This window comes from Passer domesticus, chromosome 3, assembly GCF_036417665.1.
Source record: "Passer domesticus isolate bPasDom1 chromosome 3, bPasDom1.hap1, whole genome shotgun sequence".
Classification (NCBI taxonomy): Eukaryota; Metazoa; Chordata; class Aves; order Passeriformes; family Passeridae; genus Passer; species Passer domesticus.
The window spans coordinates 61462676-61486788 of record NC_087476.1 but is presented as its reverse complement, the minus strand read 5'-3'; the positions used below and the strand labels follow the sequence as shown (position 1 = coordinate 61486788).

The following is a 24113-nucleotide window of genomic DNA, read 5'->3' as shown; positions in this document are numbered from 1 at the left end:
TAATTAATCACTGGAATTTTTTCTTCTCTCAGAATAACTTGCTTCTTGACAATTAATAATTCTAGCAAGTTTTCAATAATTGTGAGAACCAAAGCAGCATTGCAATTTATACCAGGTTACCAAAGCATGGAAGACGCTGTGAATTAGACATGCAAACAAAGTGTTATGTAGCAGAGACATTCACACAAAGAAACATATTAGTGCATTCTGCTGGAAAACTGCAAAACAGATCAGTTGCCCTACACAACTGCCACAAAAACACAATCTCAAAAATATTGTGAAGCATTTTTTCAAACACAAAAACTCCATCAGCCAAGAACTGCTCTTCCTCCAGCAGGTGTCACTGCTGGAAACTGCAATAACAGCACCGAGGGCTCCTGGGTTAAGGAGCAAGAGGCACAAAAATGCAACCTATGCACACATCATCAAAAATACACGAAAAACAGGGCACAGAAGAGGGAGAAACGGCTTCTTTTTCATACCTTTCAACCCTGAGCGGATGATAGTAGGAGACAAGTCATCGTAGTTGTTCATCAAACTGATGTCTCCTGACGTGAAGCTGACAGTAAGCAGTGGCTTGGTGTTCTGCACCGGCACTGGATAGGCAGCTGGTCCGTCTGCAAAACAAGGCTCTGAGTGAGCAGAAGGTGAACAACCAAAAATAATCACATCCAGGCCGAAACACACTGTACTTCAGCCCAGCACCATCAGGAGTTGTTCCAAGCCTCTCTACCTGCTTATTTCTGCAACATCTGTGGGAACAAGCAAAGCAGGTTTAGCTAGTTAAGCTTCTCTGTTTCTGTGAAACCTCAGTGCTTTCACTTTGTCAATTTTTACTGCATCATATCCACAGTGATTTATGTATATACTATTATGTCACATAGTGGTGTTTTTCAGTCTTCCTCCATTCTCAACTCCTCAAAGTGACAAAGAAATGGAAAACCAGTGCCTTAGAAGACTTTCTCAGAACCCCAGTTGAAAACCAGCATGATGAACATTATAATGACATTAAAAGCAATTTGTTCTATACCCTTTTTGCTTGGGCAGGTACCAAGGATTCTTCCTGAAGTCACACAGACATTTTAAGAACTTCTAAGAGAACATACTGACCTTTCACAGATTACTGCATTTTAAATGTCTAGGCAGCAGCACGAAAAGACACCTGCCATTCTGCATAACAGGATCCAAGGCACCCAAAAGTACAGGTGAGCCCAAATGGAACACTCAGCTTTAAAAACCATTTCTGCAAAGTCTCTGGTCCTCTGAGCTATTTTTGAGCAATTCACTAAAATTCCTTTGCTCATATACTTCATGACCAATATTGCCATCTGTAGCTTTTGGTGTTGAACTCCTGTTTATAGTTTCTGAGAGGAGATGCCACTGGTCCCTGATTAAGTGCCTGTAAAAGGCCCAGCCAACATCTTTCCAGTCAACAAAAATGGGAGAACCAGTTAAGAGTAGTATTGTTTTCTGAACCTGTAAAAAAGCTGATGAGAAAGCATTTTGGAGAAAGATGTCTAGTAACTGGCACCTCTGTGTGTGTATAATTTAATAAGAAAATCCCAACAAACTTCTAGTCCTTCCTACACATCTGTGTGAGTCAAAGGCTTGTCACCTTTGAGAGGTTTATGCTGCATCTGCTCTAAAGAAAACACATCATGTTTGGGTAATTATTAAAATAGGCTTGTAATGAGTCCACCCACCCCCTGCCTGACTCAGAAAAAGCTAACACACACATTTGGATCATTTAAGCTCTCATCTGCAATTTCACCATCCTCCAACTGGAACCTCAGTATTTCTGAAAAACAAAACGAAAACCCTGGAAAAATCCAATTGATTTTTGTTGTCTGTCTTGCTTTAGGAGCTTGCTAGGTTGAAATTAGTTTCTTTCCTTCTAAAGTAAGAAATCTTACCCAGTACCAGAAGTGAGGCATGAAAGCCAAAACAAAAACCAGTTTTAAAATATTCTAACATTTTACCAGGTGATCAGATCTCTTCTTTCAATATCTGTTAAATACATAACCTTATATACATAAGCTTAAATACATAAGCTTAGACACATATACTGGAAAAGGTAGATTTTTTGGTGTGAATCCAAATTAAAGTTAAAACTGCAAAAGTCCTCAATTCAGAGGTTCAGATCCAAGATGCAAATTCAGAATTATTTTTGAATAATTGTTATGTATTTAAAATTTCCACTGTACAATCACTGGCTGTTATATAAACTTAGTTCTTAATGTAGTTCAGGCTTTATACAGTGGAACACAGAAACAGCTCACCTAAAGCTTATAAAGTGATCAATCAAATCAACAGGTAGTATTATCATTGCTTGAATGAGAAGGGTGGGATGGACTGTGCACGGACACCTAGGCCTCATAAGTCTTTGCTACTGATGATTTCCAAAGACTTTAAAACCAAAACATTTCACCAAACAAGTTGTATTGAGACTTAAGGAGAGGGAAGGATTTTTTCCTGACTCTCAAACTGGCAATGTGCTCTGAAGCATGTGAATTAATAACGCCAGCCAACCCAGCCAACCCTGCTTCTACCCTGTGTAACTGCAGGAAATATCTTCATTTCTGAGCCTTCTGGGGTATTTATGGAACTCTTTATGTCAGGACTATGAAGAATGGGACTGTAATGATGAGCATTACAGAAATCCTACAAAACAGAGATAAAATGAAATATATAGTACCTTACACCATGTCTAGTACTGCTGTCCTTTCACATGAATCTATGTAATAGCGCATTAACTTCTGTGGCTGCTCTCTGACTACCTCCCTACACACAAACCACTGCAATACCTCATATCTGCTTATCAGTGAAACCTGACATGTCCCTGTCTACTGTTTTTCACTCACCCTCACCGAAAACTTATCGAGCTTTGTGCTGTTATCTCATTTGTGCAAACAGAAGCAGAGCAGATGAGGTACGACCTGCAGCAAGGCTGGTGGCACAGCTGGGAGCAAAGCCACTCTCCCATACCAGCTCTCTGCTCCACAAGAGCTTGAAACCGTGGCCACCCTGCTGGTTTGGTAGGGCATGACATCGCCTGGCACTTGAGATGTCTTCATGAGCACGAGCAAGGCTGAAGCAGAAGGGTGTGCCCAAAACCCTCCCTACCTTGTGGTGGGGAATAGTCATCAGAGTCCGTGTCGCTCTCGCTGCTGTCCTCCACCAGGAAGCTGGGGTAGTTCCAGGACATGTTGAGGATGCCATCTGACTCGTGAAGGAGCACGTGGGCCAGCATTCGCCCGTGGCAGTCCATGACAATAACCTGTCCATCAGCAGTGCCAAACAGTACCTGAAAACAACACAACAACCTCAGTCCCACCACATGTCAGCCACGGGGCATCTTGTAATTACTAGCTACCCTGGAAATTAATTGAAAGCAAAGCAGTCAGGGATGTGAAAGGGTGCCAGAATAGGACCCTGCAATCAAAGATGAATGTGAAGAATTAAGTTAAAGTAGCAGAGTCTACAGGTAAGTTTGTAAAATCTGTGAGCAAGTAATGTTTCATGGTGGATGCATTTAATTCACTTTAATATGAGACACTACACTTCATTTGAACTTGATCAGTACCACAATTAAAGTGAGCTGGCAGAAATGATAACACAGATTCTTTAGTAGTCTTAGATAACACAAAAACTCCTAAACATAGCTGACAAAAGTGAGGTCCTAGCAGAGATTTCAAATGGCTCAGGAGAAACAGAAACATGAATAGAGGACAGGTTATTCAGTTGATGAGCTAGAGAAAGTGGGAAAATGCCTTAAAAAAAAGAGGCAAAAGCAGTATGATCAGGCAACTGGAAGAAGATTAACATAGGCCAAGGGGAAGGCAATAAAGCAATGTCCTGCACATCCAGGAAGAGATGAATGAGAAGAGCTTCCACCCACCACTTCAAACACAAAATTGATAATCCAAGTTTTTTCTTAAACAACTCCACAGCCAATCACAGACTGAAGTCAGACTGACTGGAACCTGCAATTTCTTTTTTAATAAATTCTTCCTGAGGATTTAAGAAAGTTAAGATCCTGCATATTTGATGAATTTGAAGAGAAAAATCAGGAAATAAGGACTAATAAATCCTAAAGCAATAAATGCATTAGCCAAGGCTGTTGCTGCCATCACATAATTCCATATGAAGCAAATACATTTTAAAGCAAGTTTAAAAGCACTCATCAACTTGAAAACTAGCCAGCATTAAAAATGAAGCTAAAAGGAAGGTCAAATCTCACACTTGCCCTTCAGTCGGCCACCTATTTCCAGTACTTGTCAATTTAAGGTTCTAACAATTATATGCCCAGGTCAGAAATTCACCTGGCCTTGGATCTTACCCTTAAGAGTGGTCAAGTGTTTGGAGAAGAGTAAAAGAACAGTATGCACTGAGCAAACATCTCCCCTGCACACTCCTGTAGATTTCAACAAAAAACCCCCACAATCCCTCTTCTCTGATAACTGATAATTTCATTTGGCAACCTTTAGCTCCTTACACTGGAAGAAACAAATAATCATTCCCTACTTACATTCTGAACACTGGTCACAATTTTACAGACCTCTATGATCTAATTGCCTAGTCATCTCTTTCCCAAGGTGTAGAATCACAGCCTACTTAGGATCTCCATGTACAGGTGTTGTTCAAAGCCTGCAATCACCCTCGGTGACCTCTGCTGTCAGAGGTCTTCTTTTCTATCTTCCTGCTGAGAGGCAGTGTCAGACTTGCAGCATGCAATGTGTGTATTGTATCAGACTTATTCAACAGTAGTCTCCTAGGAAGCAATTGTCATTATTGCACTTTTGAAAGTTTCAGAAAGGAAGTGTGGCTTCCTAAGCCTTAGTTAAAAAAACCCAAAAAACAAAACAAAAAAACCCCAAAACCAAAACAAACAAAAAAAACAACCCACCAAAAAAACCGAAAAACCCCATCACCAAACAAAAACAAACAAACCACCAAAACCCACACACCAAAGCAAACAAACAAAAAAATATTAAGAGTTCTTTTTATTATCAAAATAATGAACGTTGTAAACTGGAATGAGAATTTAACAGAATTCCCATAAAGTCATTAAAATAGTAAGAAAAACAATGGAGTTGTTTCCCATTATCAAAAATATTGAAAAAATCAGTATCTGGCTGCCTTAACTGTAATCATTACATATTACAAATATTTTTGTGTTAAATGGTTGCTGGGTTAAAAACAGCAACTGAAGTTTGCTACAAGACTCAGAATATTATTCTTAAATGCAAAAGCAAGAACTCAACCTTTCTTTGTCTCACACCATGCTCGCTTGTGATCCCTTATTCTATTCTTCCTCCACTTGTATCATCACATCTCCTTTCACCCTGTTCATTTTTTCCACTGTTTTCACACGCATGATCAGTGCACTGCCACTTTCACTATTCATTTTCAAAACACAGCCACTCTCTGATCTCAACAAAACTAACTTTTACAAAGGCAAAATCCTACCAGTTGTCACTGCTAGCTTCTCACACCACTCTCAGTCTACTAGAGGTAACTTTCTAACTAGTCTGCAAGAAGTTCCATAACTGCAAATACCCAGACAGAAGAGGTGAGCCTCTGCTGTTTCTGAAAATAGCAGTACAAGAGTCTGCCTCCTAAAACCCTGCAGAAACATTTTATAACTGGGTAGGAACAAAATCTTTGAATTCATCACACAACAGTTCATTCTCATCTCAATCTAAAGCTAATTCTTTTGAGTAGCACTGCCCCCAAATAATTTTAAATTATGAAGTCCTCAGTAATTTCCAATTCAGAACAGCTGCATGTCAGCATCTTAATTCTTGCATTGGAACTTGAGAGAGCTCTTTAGCAACAGAGAAATATCAGAGGGCACACTTCATCTCTTCAGCCAGGCTGTAGGTTTCAAGGAGCAGCTTCAAGTTTCAGGGTTATTGTAGCAATACAACCTTTAAGATGAAAGCATTTATCAGCCTGATAGTCCTGCTGGCTGAACTCCTGCTGAAGCTGTAAAAATGTCTAATGGTGTTATCATCCATAACATTACTCAGGTTATAAATGCCACACTCAAGGTACTTATGTCAGATGAGTAAAACTCTCTTGACCTTCAGACAAAAGATTAAGCCACAGGATATCCCCAAAGGATCTAACAGAGAAATTAAGAAGTTACATTTTTAGATACTTAAATTAATTTTTTTGTGTGTCTGTTTGCAGACTTAGGAGGTCAGACAGAATGTTGGAAAAAGGTAACAAGTTATAGTGGTTTGTTAACCCCTGAACACAAAAGCTAAGTGATAATAGGAATATTTTTTAAAAACCCAAGTACTTATTTTGAAGTGATTCTTTGGCCCCTTGTTCTATTCTTCTCTTGACTCATTTCTTCTTCTTTCATACTGCTTGTCATTACAACTGATCTTACATGTATTACCAACTGCAGAATTGCATTTGCAGAATATGGAAAATCTGATAACCAAATACCTAAAATCACCCAACACATTCTGAGTGTGAGTCAGAACCACAACATAAATACAGGATGTCTTTACACAATATCAAACATGACCAAGCCTCCAGTACAGTGAAGCTGCAGCTGATTAGAAGTCACACAAATGCAGGGCTGCTGTAGTGCCCAGATGTTGTGTGCTTTGAAGGGGAAACTGTGGTGAACAGCACTGGGAAAGCACACACAGCTTTCCAATGGTACCAAGAGATGAAAGGTGGGTTCAGTTATGAGACACAAGTGTCTTGGTTCTCCATGAAACCCAAGCTTGGGATGAAAAACTCCCTTCTCTGGAATGCACTGACCTCTTTAGTCTATGTACTAACTTGAGATGAGTTTCACAACTTAGTTTTGGTAAATTAATAAGTTTTTCAACTAAAGATTTTTGAACTATCATTCATGAAACTTAGCATTCAAGATTGCAACCCCCTTAAATGCTCAAGATATCAAAGACACTTCAACTAACAGTCTGAAATACACCAATTTTCAAAAGACATATGGTAAGCAAAAGATGGGGTATTTTGCTCTGAAGTATTCCTCTTGTGAAGAGATTAATATTACAACAGCCAAGAAGCTAAAAATTCAGCTCAAGAGGAACAGCTTGGATGTGTTGGGTGGCTTTGCTACATAAACAGCAATACTATTGCACTGAACTCCACGGTTCCTGTAAGATCTGTTGTGATGCTGCAATGCTCTGGAGCAGACACAGGACCAGCAGAAGGTGGTTTGGCAGCACCAAGATCCACAAAGCTAGAGTGGAGTGACCAAAGACCTGGTACATTGCAGGTCCAGCTCAGGAAGCCCACTATTTTGTAGAAATACAATTTTCTAACAGCAGTGCCTTTTTTGCACATGATAGATTTGCTATTTGATTTGGTTCAATGTAAGTAAATAGAACTCATCAACAATAAGAATGCTCAAGCTTTATCATAATTGGAATACATATGAGGAGTAGAAGGCAGAATTATTCCCAATCTCAGGTTTTGGTTGTACAAACTGAACAGTCGATAATGTTACAGAAAGATGTCGATAAAACAAGATGCCTCCCTTCATGACATTTAGTACTAACACTGAAGGTTTCTAATGTTGCTGGTTAAACAAAACTCCCAGGAAATCCAATCAATACATTTTCAGAACAGGGACTGTCATTCTGCATCAGGGAAACAACCAAACCTTTGACTGAAGCTGAAGTTAAAGCATTAGAAGCTGGATTTGCTGTAGCTGCTGGAAGAAATATAAAGCTGTTGGAGGCTACTTTAGGGTAGCATTTTTCAAGTGAGATATTCCAGTATCGTGATGTTGGAATGCTAAAAAAGGAACAGGCGTCTGTTTTACTCCTGCTGGCTCGGGATTTTTAACAGATCCTCTCTGACTTTTTACAAAGAACAAACATCTGACAACTCACAAACGCAACAAAAACAACTCATAGACTCCATTAATTTCAACAGCATCGAAAATGAATCTAGCAAACTCCATCCTAGTACAGTCTGATTGTTAAAATCCCAAATTTTTGCATACAGACAGAATTTGCCTTGTAGGACTATGCAAGGTACATGAACAGATTGCATCTAAATTCCGGGACAAACTGAAAAATTCTGAAAATTAACGTAATCTGTCATGAAATTTAAGTGCCCTGATCTTCCCTAAGATGTGGCTTAGCTGTCATTAACTCCATTGAGTAATTTCTCCAGTTACAGATCTTCCTTCTCCCACAGGACAGGTAGTAGCTTTTACTTTTTAACATTCTCCAGGGCTGTACTTCCAAAGTTTGAAAGACTCCTCTTCCTACCCACTTGACAAACCTTGCCCTTTGTCACTTCCTGGCCAAACCATGACACCCTTCCAGTATTTTGTTTTACTCTTTGCCTTTGTGTGTGTATTTGGCACACACACCTGCTGAAATCTTGGTGCCATTGTACCAGGCTGTATCACTGCTGCCACTTAACAACCTGTCCTGCACAGCTCTGCATTTGCAGCTGCCTCCTTCTACGTTTTGCTTCACTGACCTTCACTTCCTTAAAATTTAGACCTGTCTTTATGCTTTCTTCTTCAGTCTCCTCCCCCATCTTCCCCCACAGGAAAAACTAGGCACCTCAGAAAGTACACTTTGCAAAAATGCTAGTAAGATCAACCATTTGCACTGTCAGAAGATGCTGAGCAGTTCAAGGAAGCTGAATTAGTTCTGTTTGCTCTGATTTAGCCACCTGGACAAACTTTAGTATTTATGATAGGAACAGCCTTCACAGCTGTCACCATAATGCCATCATACTAACAGAGATAAATCTATTTTGCTGATTCAAAATTAACTGAACTATAAAATGATAAATACACAAAATGATGGATCAACCTCCTGTTTATGCAGGTAGGCTTAGTACCAAAGGAAGTACAGGGAAAATTATTGCCTTTAATTATTTTCATTCATTAGCCAAACAAAAGAATGTCAGTCTTGCCAAGGCTTAACTCCAGCATTCTGCAGTCCATTTAGATGTAGTATTAACATTTTGCATTCCTTGGGCTTTTCTTGTTTACTGTTTCTCCATTACAAAGCAGGAGACAGTGCAGCAAACTCCTCTTAGGATACATTAAAAAGCGAAAGTTTGTTTTTTCTCAGTGTCATATTTCTGGCTTTCCTTCTTTTTGCCTCAAAATACAGAGAGAAATAAAGAAAAGTAGAGTGAGGGAGACAGCTGGTCTCCTGCTGAATACTTTTCTTATTTCCATTAAAAATTCAGCCACTGTAAAATGATTTCTTGAACTGACACAAAAAGAGACATCACTAAAATTCACATACAAGCTCAGGGGGAAAGCACTAGATTTTTCTTGACTGCTTTTATGTCCAAAAATCTTTAAAAAACTCTCTGTTTCCTTGGACATCAGGCGTTACCACCCCCCACACAGCTGGTACAGCCCAGGATCATTCAGTTAACTGCATATATAAACATACATACTGCAGTGAAATTCTCATTTGAGGTCATTAATCCTTTCAAAAGCAGCATTGGCTGAGTTATCTACTTTCAGGCTTGTTCATTCTCTCTTTTACTAAGTCCATAGGATCTAGATAACTATTACAAAGCCATCAAATGAGAAGGCAAAGTAAATCCATTTAATAAACATTGAAATGCTAAAAACTGGGGATTCAAACTGCACTGGCTTTATTTCTCTCTAAAATAATATAATGTAGCTGACTGTTTGCAAATGAGATACAGTATGCAAGATTTACTTCAGGAGTGAAAAACATAAGTAGTCTTAAAAGCAGGATCTCAAGCTATTAACTACTCTGGACATGTGGGGATAGAAGCAATTGTCCAGATGTTATATGCAAAGATGTTATATGAAATGTTACATGAAAGCATTCTGACAAATCACAGAAAGACTGAAAGACTCATAATTATACAATTTTGTAATTATACCTGGACTAATTCCGACTTGTGTACTCCAGGCACTTCTATATTCCTTCTTGACTCTCAAGACATTTTTCCAAGCAAGCATCTTATAGCAATTAGATTTTTAAGTGAAGAGTTGTCCTCCTATATAGTGTTCGCAGCATTAATGATATGCCTCAGTTTACTTAAAATGTGAAAAAAAATCATATTTGGAGCAGTATGCAAAATGAATAAAAAGCCAACAGTTGCACACCTTCTACAGAATATCTTCTGTGACAATTAACTTGGACAGGACTCCAAGTCTGAACCACTGAGTTCCCACAGCAGAAGTACTCTGGGATATTCTTTGAGCAGTGTTGTTCTCTGATTCCCCACAAAACTGCCAGGAAAGTCTGCCTCTGAAAACACATATTCTTCACAAATATGCAATTATACATAACAACTAAAACAACATCTGGAGGGAAAATGCAATTAGTTTTACCAATAAACACTCAATCAGGAAAAGAAGTCAACTGATACACTTGGCAGTCTCCTGCATTATTCCCAAGTCAGGTTTTAGTTATTTCCTGAAAGATATGCTGACTGCTGAAGCTAAAATCTCATTCAGAGCTTTAGAAGTCTGAGAGTTTCTGCTGGGGTTTTGTGGTCTGTTTTTTTTTTTTTTTTCCCTAATTGAAAATAGCATTCCTTAGAAACAAGGACAGCACTCTCAACCAGCGAAAATGCAATACAAAGCAGTTTAGAAGCAATGTCCTTGCTGTTTTGAATTTCATAACATAAAATCAAGAAGCCCCTGTGTTAAGCTATGCACTTAATGGAAGTTAGTCCCTCAACTTCTGCCCTCTCCTTCGAGGTCTTGGGTGCTGGCAGAGAGCAGTAACTCAGCATGGCCAGGAAATAGGTGGAATGGGTGAGGTCAAGTGTAACTGAGTCAACACGGAGTCAGGCTGAGTAATAAACTGTTACCGAACGCGGCACGGAAGAAGGAGTATTCTCTTAAAAAGCAAGGAAAGCAAGGAAGGATTAATTCCTTTTTAGCTTGCCAACAATCCTTCAACATCTGAACACTGACAAGAAACTGGATCCTGGACAAAGAACAGAGAGCTCAAGTTGAACCCAGGCAGGATGAAACACTGATGGGAAAGGTTTTGGAGAATAACGAGACATTGCTCCCCCTTTCCACTGGTATACTATCTCTTTTTGTCAAATCAATGGAAAGACTATGTGATATCACTTTCCAAAAATGTCACCTTTCCTCTGCCATTTACTATGAAACTTGGCCTTACTTTACCAGACAAAGCCTAGTGCAGAAATCCACAAATATCCTCCTCGAGATTCAATCACTCTAATCCCCTGTTTTCTGCACCAAGGTCTCAGACTATTCGCAGGCTTGAAGACATCTAACCCCAAGTTCAAGACCCCATTTGGCTCCTGGTCTTCTTACTAAACTTCCAAAAAATTGATGGATTAAGTACCAGTGATGATAAAGTTCAAATCAACCACACTGGCAGCTACATTTCTTTTGAAGTGAGAAGACCACAAAGCTCTAGATGAACCGAAGGCATCCTGGGGCCAAAGTATTCTCAGCCAAGTGGCTTTGGCAGTGGAATAATGGACTCTTCCTGAAAAATGCTGTAAAACCTTCACATTTTGCAGAGTTTTCCCTCTGTAAGAATTACACTTCCACTCACGTGCCCTGTCCTGACCAGTTCAAAATCTGAGCAAACAAAGCAATTTTTCTACCCTACGTACGACTTCTCCTTAGAGAACACCTTCCTGCAGAAGGTTCAATTTTTTTTCCCTACACTGCCTAAAACACAGCATAAGTGCATGCTGCTCCCTTGCCAAGGTGCACTGCAAAACCTCATTCTTACTATTTGCCCCAGGGCTGAAGCATAGCACAGAGCTTTTCAAAACCACAAGTTCAAGTAAACTCCCTGTCTCAGAGAACTAAAGACTTCAGGCTATATAAGCAAAATCTTTCTGTACAGGTGCCAGCAAGGTGAGAGGAGAGGCAAATGACTTCTTTCTTCCTGACACCTCCCACACCGAGACTGGTCTTGTTTCTATTTGCACTCATCTTTACTTTGCTGACTCAAACATTGATGCTTCAAAAATGTAAAACAGCACTGGGTATAAAAATGCAAAGTGGACACATTAACTGAATAGCACAAGTTTTCATCTCTCCCTCCATTTCTGGCTTGTCACTGCCATCAACATCCTTCTTTCCTGAGGGAGGCAAAGACGTGGTGGAATGTGCACCATTTAAACTTCAGATTCCAGTCAACTAAAGTAGCAATATGACCTGAGAGTCATAGGAAAAGAGTTACAAGGTGCACTGTACATCCTGGTACACCGTGCTTCCAAAGGGATGCAGAAATCCATCCAGGCATTTGCTTTTTGCACTAACAAACACCAAATATCCTGCCTACAAGGACAAGCAAAACATTAAAACACTTGTATTACTCCTTTCAGACAGAGTCATTAAGAGAAAAATTTCTTTGTGAGACTCATCTGAAACAGCCTTGACACGAACCACTGCAGGAGCTGCTGAGAAAACGAGCCGTGATGCCGTCAGCCCATAAACAACCCCCATGTTACAGCTCTCATGACTAGAACAAATGGCACCATCTCGTTAGCTCTCTCAGTGCCTTGCCTCTGCAGGCTGGATGAAGAGCATCCAGGGAAAGATTAGGCAAGGCACAGATGAAGCGAGTGGGAAGAAGAAAGCACATTGAAGTATCACCTTATTGCTCTGTTCCTCCAATTACCCGCTCAGTAACTGTGCAGTACAGACTAGGCTTTCTGGCAGCAAAAATTTGTCTGGAATAAACCCACAGATAGATGCCAGAGCTCCTGAAGCTGTGGATGAGCCCTAGAGGCTCCAAGGAGAACATCCTTGTTGCCTACCCTCTTCCCAAAACTCAAGGCAAAGCCTAAAAAGTCCTCGTCTGAGCACAAAAATCTGCAGTGTGGCTGCTCATTGCTAGTGAAAAAGGAAAGCACAACCAAGAAATGACACAGTGCACCAAACTAAGTTTTCTCCTTCCTGCTTTTTGGAAGCTGTATTCTCAGTGGAATGATGCATAGAAACCTACTTGAGACAAAAAGGCAAAGGAAAAACAATGGTAATACAGCTATACACTGCTATCAGAAAAAAAAAGTGAGGAAAAAAGCGATATCTATTATTTAGGAAATAGCACAATACAGCCTGAAAACAACATAATAAAAAGAGATGGGAGAAAGAAAGGCAAAATAGCACTTAAAATTCACATTACTTTTCCCACGAAATCTGTCACTATTATGTACCATCATAAAAATCAAGTCCCCCAAGCAAAGAGCAAAAACAAAGTGTTGCTGTCTTCCAGCATGTATAAATATATAAAACTCTGCAAAAATATTTAAACATTTTCAGTTTATATAAACCCCCCAGATATTTTGTTTACAAAAGGCTGAAATATCTTAGTAAATATTTACAGACCCCTTAGTACAAGTAAGCAGAAATAATTAATTTTAATAGCAAGTTTGCCATAAAGGTTTGATCTGCTTCTAAAAACAGTCCAAAATATTAGACAGTTAAGCTGTGATGGGTTTTATCTGTTTGTTTTATATAACAAATGGATTTATCTTGAAAGACAACTGAAGTCTCCTTCCCCTGTCCTCTTTTTGCATTCTAATGCTGCTGCTCAATTATGCAGCATGCAATGTTAAAATGCTTATATGCAATTTAACCATTGTCTGCAGTCCTTGTGGCTTGAATAAACTGCCTAGTTAATTAATGACACGTCTTCAACGCTATAAAAAGCCTTCAGCCTTTTTTCCCAGTAATCTGAGTAATTCATCTATCAATGAAAATAAGGCTTTCAGATCTTCCTCGACGACTGTACCTTACAGTGCAATTCTGAGTGGCCCTAGTCATTGTAACCATCCAGAACTGCTAGGAGAAAACAATGTATTTTTATATGTTAAGACACAAAAATACAATTATGCCCTGGCATCTTTAAAGTTCCTTCATGTGAACCTATAAATCCTTAAAAGGAAAAAGAGTTATTTGAACAAAGACCAAAATAATTGCTTACATTTTCAAATTTTACAGGATGTAACCGTTTTCATTTTGTCCTTCCTTCTCTTCATAACAATTACAGTAAACAGCTACCTTCCCCATACTGCCCCAATTGCCCCTTTGTAGCTCCCTTTCATCATTCTGTCAACTCATCAGAAGGCCATCTTCAAGATTTTTTCCACAACTCCAGATGTCTGAGAATAATTAAACTTGACCAGTGTGACTACCATAACAGCAAGGACTGCCCAAATTAAACGTGTGCTACAGGACCGGAATAAAACTAAAACAGGAGGGTGAGTGGGAGCACAAACATCTCATTTCAGAGCCACAGGCCAATGCAGATGTAGGTGAGAAGGCAACAGCAGGGCTCAAACAGGTGCAACATTTTCAAACACTTATGAATTCTATGGTTTTAAGCTGTGTTCTGGGAGCTAGGTAAGGCTACTATCCTTCAGCTTAGGAGCTGTTCAAAACACCATTCAATTGAAAAGGTAGTAGCAACTGCAAATCATAGTTCACAGATGAAAACAGGGGATCCAAAAGCAGACTGTACTAAATGGGATTCATTAGGTAAAATTCCTGCCAAGGACTAAAGCCATACCAAACTCAAGAACTCTTAGAGAAGCTCATGAAACAAATGATGCACTAGTAATCATTTGACAGCACCTCTTGTTGATCAGCTCCTCCCTCCCGTGAGAGCTGGGCGCAGCACGGAGCTGATGCTGTGCAGGGACACACATGGCACCGGTGCTGTGCTAGCACAGGGATGCCACCCTGCCCCACTGCTGGGCCCAGCAACAACACACATCCCCTTCTTCACTGGAGCTCCCTTCTGCCTCCACCCCGATGCACTGCAGGCAGCGGGAAGGAGCTGAAGCCTGCCCCTGCCTCCTGCTTGTCACGGAAAAAAGATGCTGAAGCGTCTCTGCGGTTGCCATGGGAATAGGATGGCAAGTGCTGGGAGCAGGAGTGAGTAACAGCTCAGAAACTGCCTCCCTGCACAGCTACTGCAAGCTTCAAGAGACTTCCAAAAAAACAACACAGAGAGCTCCCGTGCCCTGCCTTGTGTTTGATACCATGCAATTCATCTGCTGCTGGTCTCACTGTTCTCTTCCAGTGCATCACAGGACCCCTCAGAGCACAGGGTGTCTGTTCCTAACGCGGTGCTGCTCTTCTGCTTCACCAAGAGCATCATTTTGTCTGATTAGGAACAGAAAAGGCTGAACCTCGGGGCCTGTATTTACACATTTTTAGTACTGGTGCATGTTGCATGCAATGGGACCAGGTACAACAGTTAATGTTGCATCCAGCAGGATGCAAATCAAATTAGTCCACCTGTTTATATACTTATTTTCCAAGCAAACAGAAGGAAGCGTGCTGGCAAAGTTCACATATACCTGTATGTATTTATATACCTGTCATGTCCTAACCAAACAGAATCCTGAATTTCCACAAATAAAAGCTTACAGGAAAAGGGGAGGGAGGAAAACCAGAAATAGGCACTTACAGCTGTCAGAAAAGTCTAAAAATTTGTACTAGCAGAGATGCAGGGAACAAATATAGGTTACTAGCCCCTCCTGGGATATCCAGGAATTAAAATACATTATTTCATTTTCATTGAGGGTTTCCTCCATTGGAGAGTGATTTCCCTTTTCACACACAGAAACAGCAACAGCCACAACCCCAGGGAAGTTCAAGAAGTTACACTACATAGCTATAAACAAAGGGATAATCCTCTACAGTTCTCACCTAGTTCTCTGACAGTGTCTTTCTCCATCATGAAGGGAGATAATCTCTTTAATGAGTAAAATATAGGAAGAAGAAGAAGAGGGAAAGGTGGCCTGAAGGCAGCAGACGTTGACAGAAAAGTGTCACTGCAAGCTCAGCAAACACACAGGAAGGGAGACAAAGCACTGGAAAGATGTTTTGTATGACTTGTGGGTTTAGGAAAAATCCTCAATTACTTATTGACATTGCTTCTATAATTATAAATAAACCCTTTGGTTAGACAAAAGTCAAGATTTTCTCACTTATAAAGTGCTCAATCTGTTTGGTATGTACACTCCCTCTTTGAAAACAAGCATGGGAAAATGCCACAGAACTGACTCAAGACAGGACACAGCAGTCTCTGATATTTCAAATTTATTTTTCATTTAATATATACTTTTCATCCCTACATGATCATAGGTGAGCCTGCTCACCAGAAAAATACTCCACATGACCCTACAGCCTCTTGTAGCCCTGAAAAAAAAACATTTAAAAACTGCAAGTCCCACTCCTGAGTATTCCCATCCATCCAAGTATGGGATTCTGCCTGAGAGACAGACAGCCCAGTCTTATAAAATCTTCCATTTGTACATCCCCAAGAGCCCAATGGGACCACGTCTTGGCCAGATGTGTGCTCTGCTTACAGGTTACAGGAGGAGGAAATGCCTGAATGAGTGGGCCTACAGACACACATTGAGGTGAGAAAACTGACTTCTAGTCCTCTAAAATAAACATGCAGAATCACACTCAAAAGGTCTATGTATGAAATAGCTGAAGAAGCCCACAGCTCCAAGTCCATACTCAAGATCTGGGTGTGAACTACAGCAGAAATCTGCTGATGACCCTCACAAGAAGTTCATCTGAGAGAGATGATGCTGAGAAAAAGCACTGCAGTCAACCATGTGACTCAAAATAAGGAGAGCTCAAAAAACCTGAAAAACAACTGAGCCACAAGAAGAATGATAACATTCTCTTCCTAAAAGAAAATGCGGAACAATTTTGGCTAGTATTAAAAAATGCAGCTGATAACTTAATCAGGGCAGAGTATGTACCAAATCAGTTGAAAGATACAATTATATGCTCAATTTCAGCAGGACTATAGTCCACCCTGGCCCATCCCACCTCTACACATTAGCCACTACCTCAAAGGTGCTTTACTTCAAGCACAGCAACGACACAAACCCAGAGGCCACACACACTGTTAAACAAGAGGATGGTGCCAATATTGCAGCTCCAACCTTTCCTTGTTTCCAACAGAAAGGTGGTGGTAGGAAATTACCCTCCTCTTTCAGAGCTGCCACACAGCCATCCATAGCAAGGAGCGACAGAGGTGACAGCCTACTGGTGATGAATATACAGGAGAAAATACGGAGGAGACAGGAGAAACCACCAGGATGCATGCAGAAGGGAGTGAAGGAGAAAGTCAAGGAAACTTAAGAGTGAAGTGAACAGACACACTACACTGGAAAAGTTTCTATCAGAACAATAGAAAATTGATACTGAACAATACAATCCCTCTGGAAATGTAAATTTTAAAGATAATTGTGTTAAAGGTCACGGGACCGTGGAGTATAATACTTTCCAGGAATACTTTCACTAACCTTCAAGGTGACAAGGTGACAAAAAGAACAGTAGAAAAATCTAAATTTAAATGCCAACATTTACCTTTCAGTCACGGTACTGACAGGCAGAGTACATTAAGCAAGGGGGAAGATGCTGAAGCTACTCTAGATTAGAATAGTATTCTGTTCTCATTTGCACACATACCAATCAGGAGATAATTTGGGCAAGGCAATAAGCTAGTAAGGGCATCCATTTCCATAAACACTTATTTATGTGTAATGTATGCAACGTCCTTCCCCCCCGTTTGCTATTTTTAATTTGAACTGAGCATAGTCTCTCACCCAGCACCTCTGTGATTCACGTTTCCTCGTGCCTCCAGAGGCAAGTACATCTAAATATATTTTAGAAGATCACTTCTTTCCACCAGCTCCAGAGAACTGCACAAAGATCCATCATCACTTAACATGCAAATCCCTGCAAACCACCTAGTTAGGGAGAACTGTGCAGAGCAACATCAAACTCGCGGCTGGTTTGGGTCTCTATTTCAGTGAGTTTGTAAGCAGCAGAGTCTGTAAGTCAAGCAAGTCATTTTCACATAGCTGGAATTGGCCATTATGTTCGAAAGCATTTATCTGGACGCTGAACAAGTGTTTGTTTCCTGGAATAACCACTTATGGAGCATCCAGATTAGAAAGTACAAACATATTGGCTAAACTGAATTAAAGGCAGTCAGCCACTCCAAATTAAACACTCAAGTGAAGATATTTCCAAATACAGTAGCAACAACTGAGCATCACACAAATGGGGCAGCCTCATGTTTAAAACATAGCACTGAGAGCTATTAGATCTTAGCTTCCCCTCCTACTTCTGCTGCTTGTCTCTTCCTCTTGATCTCAAGTAAATTATTTATTGTCAAGATTTACATTTCCCTAGATTCAAAAAGAGGCAGGCAGGCTTGCTTTAAAAAGCAGTGCTGCAATAATTAATTCATTATTCTATGCAGAGTACTCTAAAATTATTAGATGCTGCTGCACAAATGTATATTATTAGTGTTATTATATTCCACTAGCAATTCCCAAAATAACTCTACCTGGGATGAATTTATAGTATTCTAAATTGAGTGGTACCTTGAGTCTTGAACCAGAATCTTGTCCATGGTAGTGTAAAATGAAGGAAGGAAAACAATCCAGCTGTGATCCTAACAGGGTTTCTCTTGGCACTATTCTATGGCCATCATTTCCTTCAGCAATGAATTAGACACACAGACACAACCACACTGACAGCAAGCATGTGGAAGGAAGGACCAATCCAGTCAGCTCAGCAGTGAAAGGCAAGGGACCTTGTGTAAATCCTGCAAATGAAACCAGTGCCCCAGCTCCAGCCATGCTGGAAATGCTGCTGTGTACTGCTGGAACTGCTTTTGCTGCAAGTGTAGACTGGACAAATCTACACAGAAATGGCCAGTCAGATGTTTAATAGTCCAGGCTGTATCTTTGCTCAAATGCATTTGTAAGATAAATTAAGGGTACAATTAACAGATTCCTGTCTCAAACAACTAACTTTGAATAACTTTGTGTGTCAATCAGGGTGTAAAGTGATTATAGTGTATCAATCCTATCATATTCACCCAATAAGAACAACAGGATTAACCAAATTTTCACTGTCAGTGGGAGCAGCAGTTTTGCTGGAAACTGATCTTACCACGTGACCATTTTACTTGGCAACTATTTAAGAGGTGTATTCTATAGCACACCTGTGCAACCCAAGTGACAACCCTAAACGCCCTGTTTTCATTACCTGTTGGTCATCTGGAGTCCATATGCCACAGGTGATCTGACTCTCCAAGTTTATTTCCGAAGACCAGTGTCTCTGTCCGCTGACCGAACCGACCAGCACAAATCCATCTCTGTAGGAGATAAGTGCCTGAGTCCCATCATGGCTCCATGTAAAGTCGCTTACCTTAACATATCAAAGACAAGAAAATAGATATATGAGCCATGTAGGATTTTTTTTCTGTTTTAATAAAAGGCAGCAGTGTACAGAATGAGACAGGCCAACTATTAGCCCAGCTGAAGCTGTGATGTCATAATTGCCAGTTGACTTTGTGACAATTCTTGCACATTCCTTTCAATAAACAAACGTTTCGTTTTCTCCTGTGCTTTTTGAAAGGTATAAAGTCCCACTCCTTGTCCTCTTCATTTGGCCTCTCAGGACCTGATCACTCTTGGCTGCAGAGAAACCATGCATACCAACCTGTGCCCCACGATCGTTCACGAGCTCCACAGACCATCTGCCTTCGTATTGTATCCAAACAAATATTCCTCCATCTGCATCGCAGGTTGCTAATTTCTGGAATGGTTCATTCCATCTCACCAGCACAACCTTAAAAGATTACAAACAAAACCAGCATTACTGAAACTGCATGTTGTGCTAACAGCTATTTAACAAGAACCAGTTAAACAACGCTGCCAAATAAATATCATCACATTTAAACCCTAAAGATGCACAAAATAGCAATTTTCGGCCCAGCATTAGGCGCCTCTCAAGAACAGCTGGAATCGTTTTGCCACAGTTGTCAGGAAATGCACAATCTCTCACCATCAGGCCTTCTTGGAAGGCACTGCACACTCTCAATAAAATCACAGGGAGCACTGGAACACAGGACTCCATTACAGAAGCTGCAAACGGGAAGCCCTGCACAGATTATCCAACACTCCCTCAAATGATTCCCCCACTGTAATCTCAGAGGCTGTCAGACTCTTCATCAAATCATCACCTCTTGCTGACTTCAAATAAAGTGGCATGCTCTGCACACAATTTAAATACTCAGATTGAATACTCATATTCAAAACAACCCCTGAGAGTCTCAAATTATTAAAAAATAGAAATTTCATAGGAAAGTTGCTTTGCTACTGAGTGCAGAAGGAATACAAAGCAGCTTTAGATTCTTCTCTCCACATTAGAGCTATCTGAGCCTTTCTGGAGAATCTAATCAAGTCTAAACCGACCAAACTGCCCTCTCATTTTTAATTAATACCAATTTAACAAATACAGCATCTCTCGAGACCTCAGTATAAAACTGAAAAAAGCATGTCATCCTAGTGCCTGAAGCAAAAATTAGCAATAAAACAACTTACTTTCTGTTAGTGATTGTTTCTTAAAAAACATTTTTTCCAAATGAGTTTTTTTCTCAAAAAACCATTTTTTTCCACATTAGTTTTATTTCAAAAACATGCAGATATATATGGGACACTTACATTCACACACAAGTAAATTCCCCCCCAGCTATTTTACTGAGACAGAGAGTATGCAAACAAAGTAAACATATATTAAACACTCAATTAGTAGAGTGTTATTTCAACTACTTAATAAACATCCAGCTGCAATGACACTTTTCCATAAAACTAAATAGATAATTAGTCATCTAAAAGTGACAGGCAAAATTTTCCTGAAATATATTTTGTTGTTTACAGAAATGGACTGATCCTCCTAAAGATGCCAGTCCCAAGATGAGCTTTAAGTAGACAGACCCTTCCCAATTCACAAAGAAATCAGCAGTCATTTTCAGAACTAGGATATTAATATGCATACCTAAAACCTAAACTTGACAGCTGAGGGATGATCTTCCACTTACTTAGTGTCAAGGTCACACCTTAAGAACGTGTCTATCAGTGGAGCTCACCAGCCTGAAGCATCAACCCTTGAAACATTAAACAACCACAAGGAAACCATTTATTTGTTCATAGGTACAGCTTATGGGGGGAAGTAAGTAGGACAAATCACATCTCTGCTGTTACACAGCTTAGAAGAATCCCATTTGAGATTTGCAGAAAAACACTGGCTTCTACTTAATATAACCTTGCAGCTGCACTCTAAGTCACCAGTCCTGTTTCCAGCTGGGCAAATTATACGATGCCCCTAGATGGATTATATCACACTCAGCTTCTAAAAAAAATTCTTATGTTGTAAGAGCAGTAAATAAAATATTCCATTATAGCAATGCAAGCAGATGCATTTTGTTGGAGGTTTCACTCTGTCCCTTCCACCTAAATGAGAATAGCACAGATTTGTCAAAATTTTGTTTTCATTTTGGTATAAATCAAATCCACAGAACCATAATTTCATTCACCCTGAGGCAAAATGCAACAATGAAGTAAGTGTACTTGCCAGCAATGCCTAACAGTATTATGAAAGAAGTGAAGAAAAACTCAAAGATAACACTGAAAAAATATTCATCTTTAAAAGCTGGGAGCTGCCAAAGCTAATGATGACCATTAATGAGTGGAAGGTACTTATCACCACTAAAACATCAATCTTTAAAGACTTAGACACTGCTCATGTTTCACAGATCATACCAAATGAATTCTGCATCAAACCAGAATGAATTGTTAGACAAAATTCAGGGAAAAAAAAAGAGAACTAGTTGTTCAAATAACATGAATGCTTTAGCTAACACCATTAAGAATACTATTGCCTGTCTTAAAATTGCCCTGTTCCGGCTGGCAAAGATTTGAGGTAAACACACCATTTTATAGATTAGACACACAACTTGACTTTGTAATATGAATTATGGGGAAAGTGACAACAGTCACTTTGTTGTGTTTTGTTTACTTTCTATTTTAAATAGGAATCTTGTTAAAACTTGAAAATTTTAATTCAGATTCTGTACAACCTGTCTTTTGTTTAGACTTGATAAAACGTCCAAGACTACATTTGAATGTAAACAAGATTAACTAGAGCCTCCATCCATCTCAATTAGATACAAATTAGTAACTTCCAAAATAAACTTATTGTTTTATAATGAGAAATGAAAGCGAGACAATGATTTTTCTATGCCTTCTGATAACAGCCTCATAAGGAAGCGAATTTGTAATTTGAAAATTCAACCCATTTAAACAGAGCAAATGTTACTTTACGAGGTCATTTTAAAGATGATGCCGTAATTTACATTTAACATCTGACTACAGGTGCTGAGTCCACAACTGCTTTGAGTATTTCCAATTTCACTTTAGACACTTAGCAATGCTGAAGAAGAGATAAAGAAAGGAAGGATTGCCCTAAGTATTAAGATGACTTTTGACTTTTATGTTGGCTCAAATGCAAAGCATATGAAAACATGTCCCATTGATAGCGCACTTAAATAACACAAGCTTGAATTACCCCTCTGCAAAGAGGAATTTTACTGCTAACCCATAAATGCAGAGATATCATTACTTTCACTAACAGCTTCAAGTCACAGAGGACCCATTTTTACTTCTGCCTTTATGGTCCTCTGCTTTCTACTTAGCATCTTCACACAGGTACTGAAGGGCTGAACTGTTTTATCTTGTACTCAAAAAAGTGAGAATATTGGTACACAAAACTAAGTTGTCTGTGGACCTTTTGTGGTCCACACAGCCTATATTGACTAAGTATTTTTGTTTGTTTGTTGGTTGGTTGTGGGTTATTTTTAATTCTATAAAAAACAAAAACTGTGCTCATTCTACTCTTGAAAAAAAAAAGTATCACAGGTATTAATCAGCTGTCTTACACAGGGCAGGATCCCTCACAAATAAAACTTGGCCTAAGATATTAAGTACAATGTAAAGGCCAACAATTTGCCCCTAAACAAGATGCTTTTCACAAGACTGTGATCTTTTGAGTCAGACTTATATTTTCTTTGAGCTCCTTTTTTACAAGGAATAGTGGTAAAAAATTTGTTTTAGAAGTTCAGCATTCAGGACCTTCAACACCTCTGGTTTAATTGCCAACTTGATGTTTGGGAATTAAATTTAATTAATCCTAAATGTTCTAGAAACGCTACCCAAGAACTGACTGCATACTTTAATGCTGCTATGCTACCAAACAATGTCATTATCTATTTAAGATTTTAGACAAGAAATTTTGAGTAACTGCAATTTTGGAGTAGCAAATGTGCAAGTAAACATGATCTCTTCCCAAGAGGGAAAGAGATCCAGGTTTGATAATCTAATTTATTACATGCTATTGACATTTTAAATATTTTTTAACATTTTCTAACACAATACAAGACCACAAAAATCGAAAGCATTCTGAGAGCTTTTGTTATTCCTAATTTCATTACGGTTTTTGAAGGAGATAATTGAAAATATGACACAACATGCAAGAGCAGAAGTCCTTAATCTAGAATACCACGCAACAGTCATTACTGAAATCTTATTTCTGTACATACAGTACATAATTGCTAGAGAAGCAAGGGACAAACATCTACAAAAAAATAAAAGGGGTAAGTAACTAGGGCAATTAGTTCCTAGAGTTCCTTACCAAATTTAGATAGATTTTATTATGGATATACTGTAGTGAGTCACAGTGACTCATTTTTTAAAATCTCTAATCTTCTACCCATTTTACTGGGGAGAAGCATATGCTCTAAAGATAGAGGTCTTCTCCAGCATTCATTTTCACATATGCTATGGATATGAGCTTGCAGATGGACTGCCACAGCAACAGAGAGCAGAGAATACTCCATGCCAATGTTTGATTAGTGCCCAGTTTGCTACACCTGAAGAGCCACACTCCTGTACCCAGCATGAGCATTTCTGCAATTGCAAGTGAAGTTGAAATCTTTGCAGGGTGCAGAGGATGAGATGCATTTTAACTCCCCTGAGCATATGGAATAGCTGGCCTTTCCCTCCCTAGATAAATCATGCTACATTTCTAATGCTATTGAAAGTTATTGAAAAAGTTCCACCTTCCAAGCAGTGACAGCACAAGACCTACCTGTTCCCAGGACAGAATAACAGAGGAGATCAGGCTATTGCCTGCAGCAGCAGCAGAGTACAGGACTCAGTCTGTACTCAGGCTTCTTCCAAACTTAAGCTTTTAGGAAAGTACTCAACTT

General features: G+C 39.5%; 1 protein-coding gene across 7 annotated transcripts in view; it reads right to left on the bottom strand.

Moving 5' to 3' along the window:
* TULP4 (TUB like protein 4) overlaps positions 1–24113 on the bottom strand; it is a 150334-nt gene that overhangs the window by 35596 nt on the left and 90625 nt on the right. For all 7 annotated transcript variants that reach the window (XR_010358749.1, XM_064413428.1, XM_064413430.1 and 4 more), the window contains exons 3-6: positions 19508–19636; positions 19052–19213; positions 3124–3304; positions 483–617 (exon numbers count right to left, since the gene is read on the bottom strand). Coding sequence is in view for 6 of the 7 variants with exons in the window: in XM_064413428.1 (XP_064269498.1) it covers positions 483–617; positions 3124–3304; positions 19052–19213; positions 19508–19636 (607 nt within the window). In the remaining variant the exon portion in view is untranslated. The remainder of the gene's footprint in view (positions 1–482; positions 618–3123; positions 3305–19051; positions 19214–19507; positions 19637–24113) is intronic.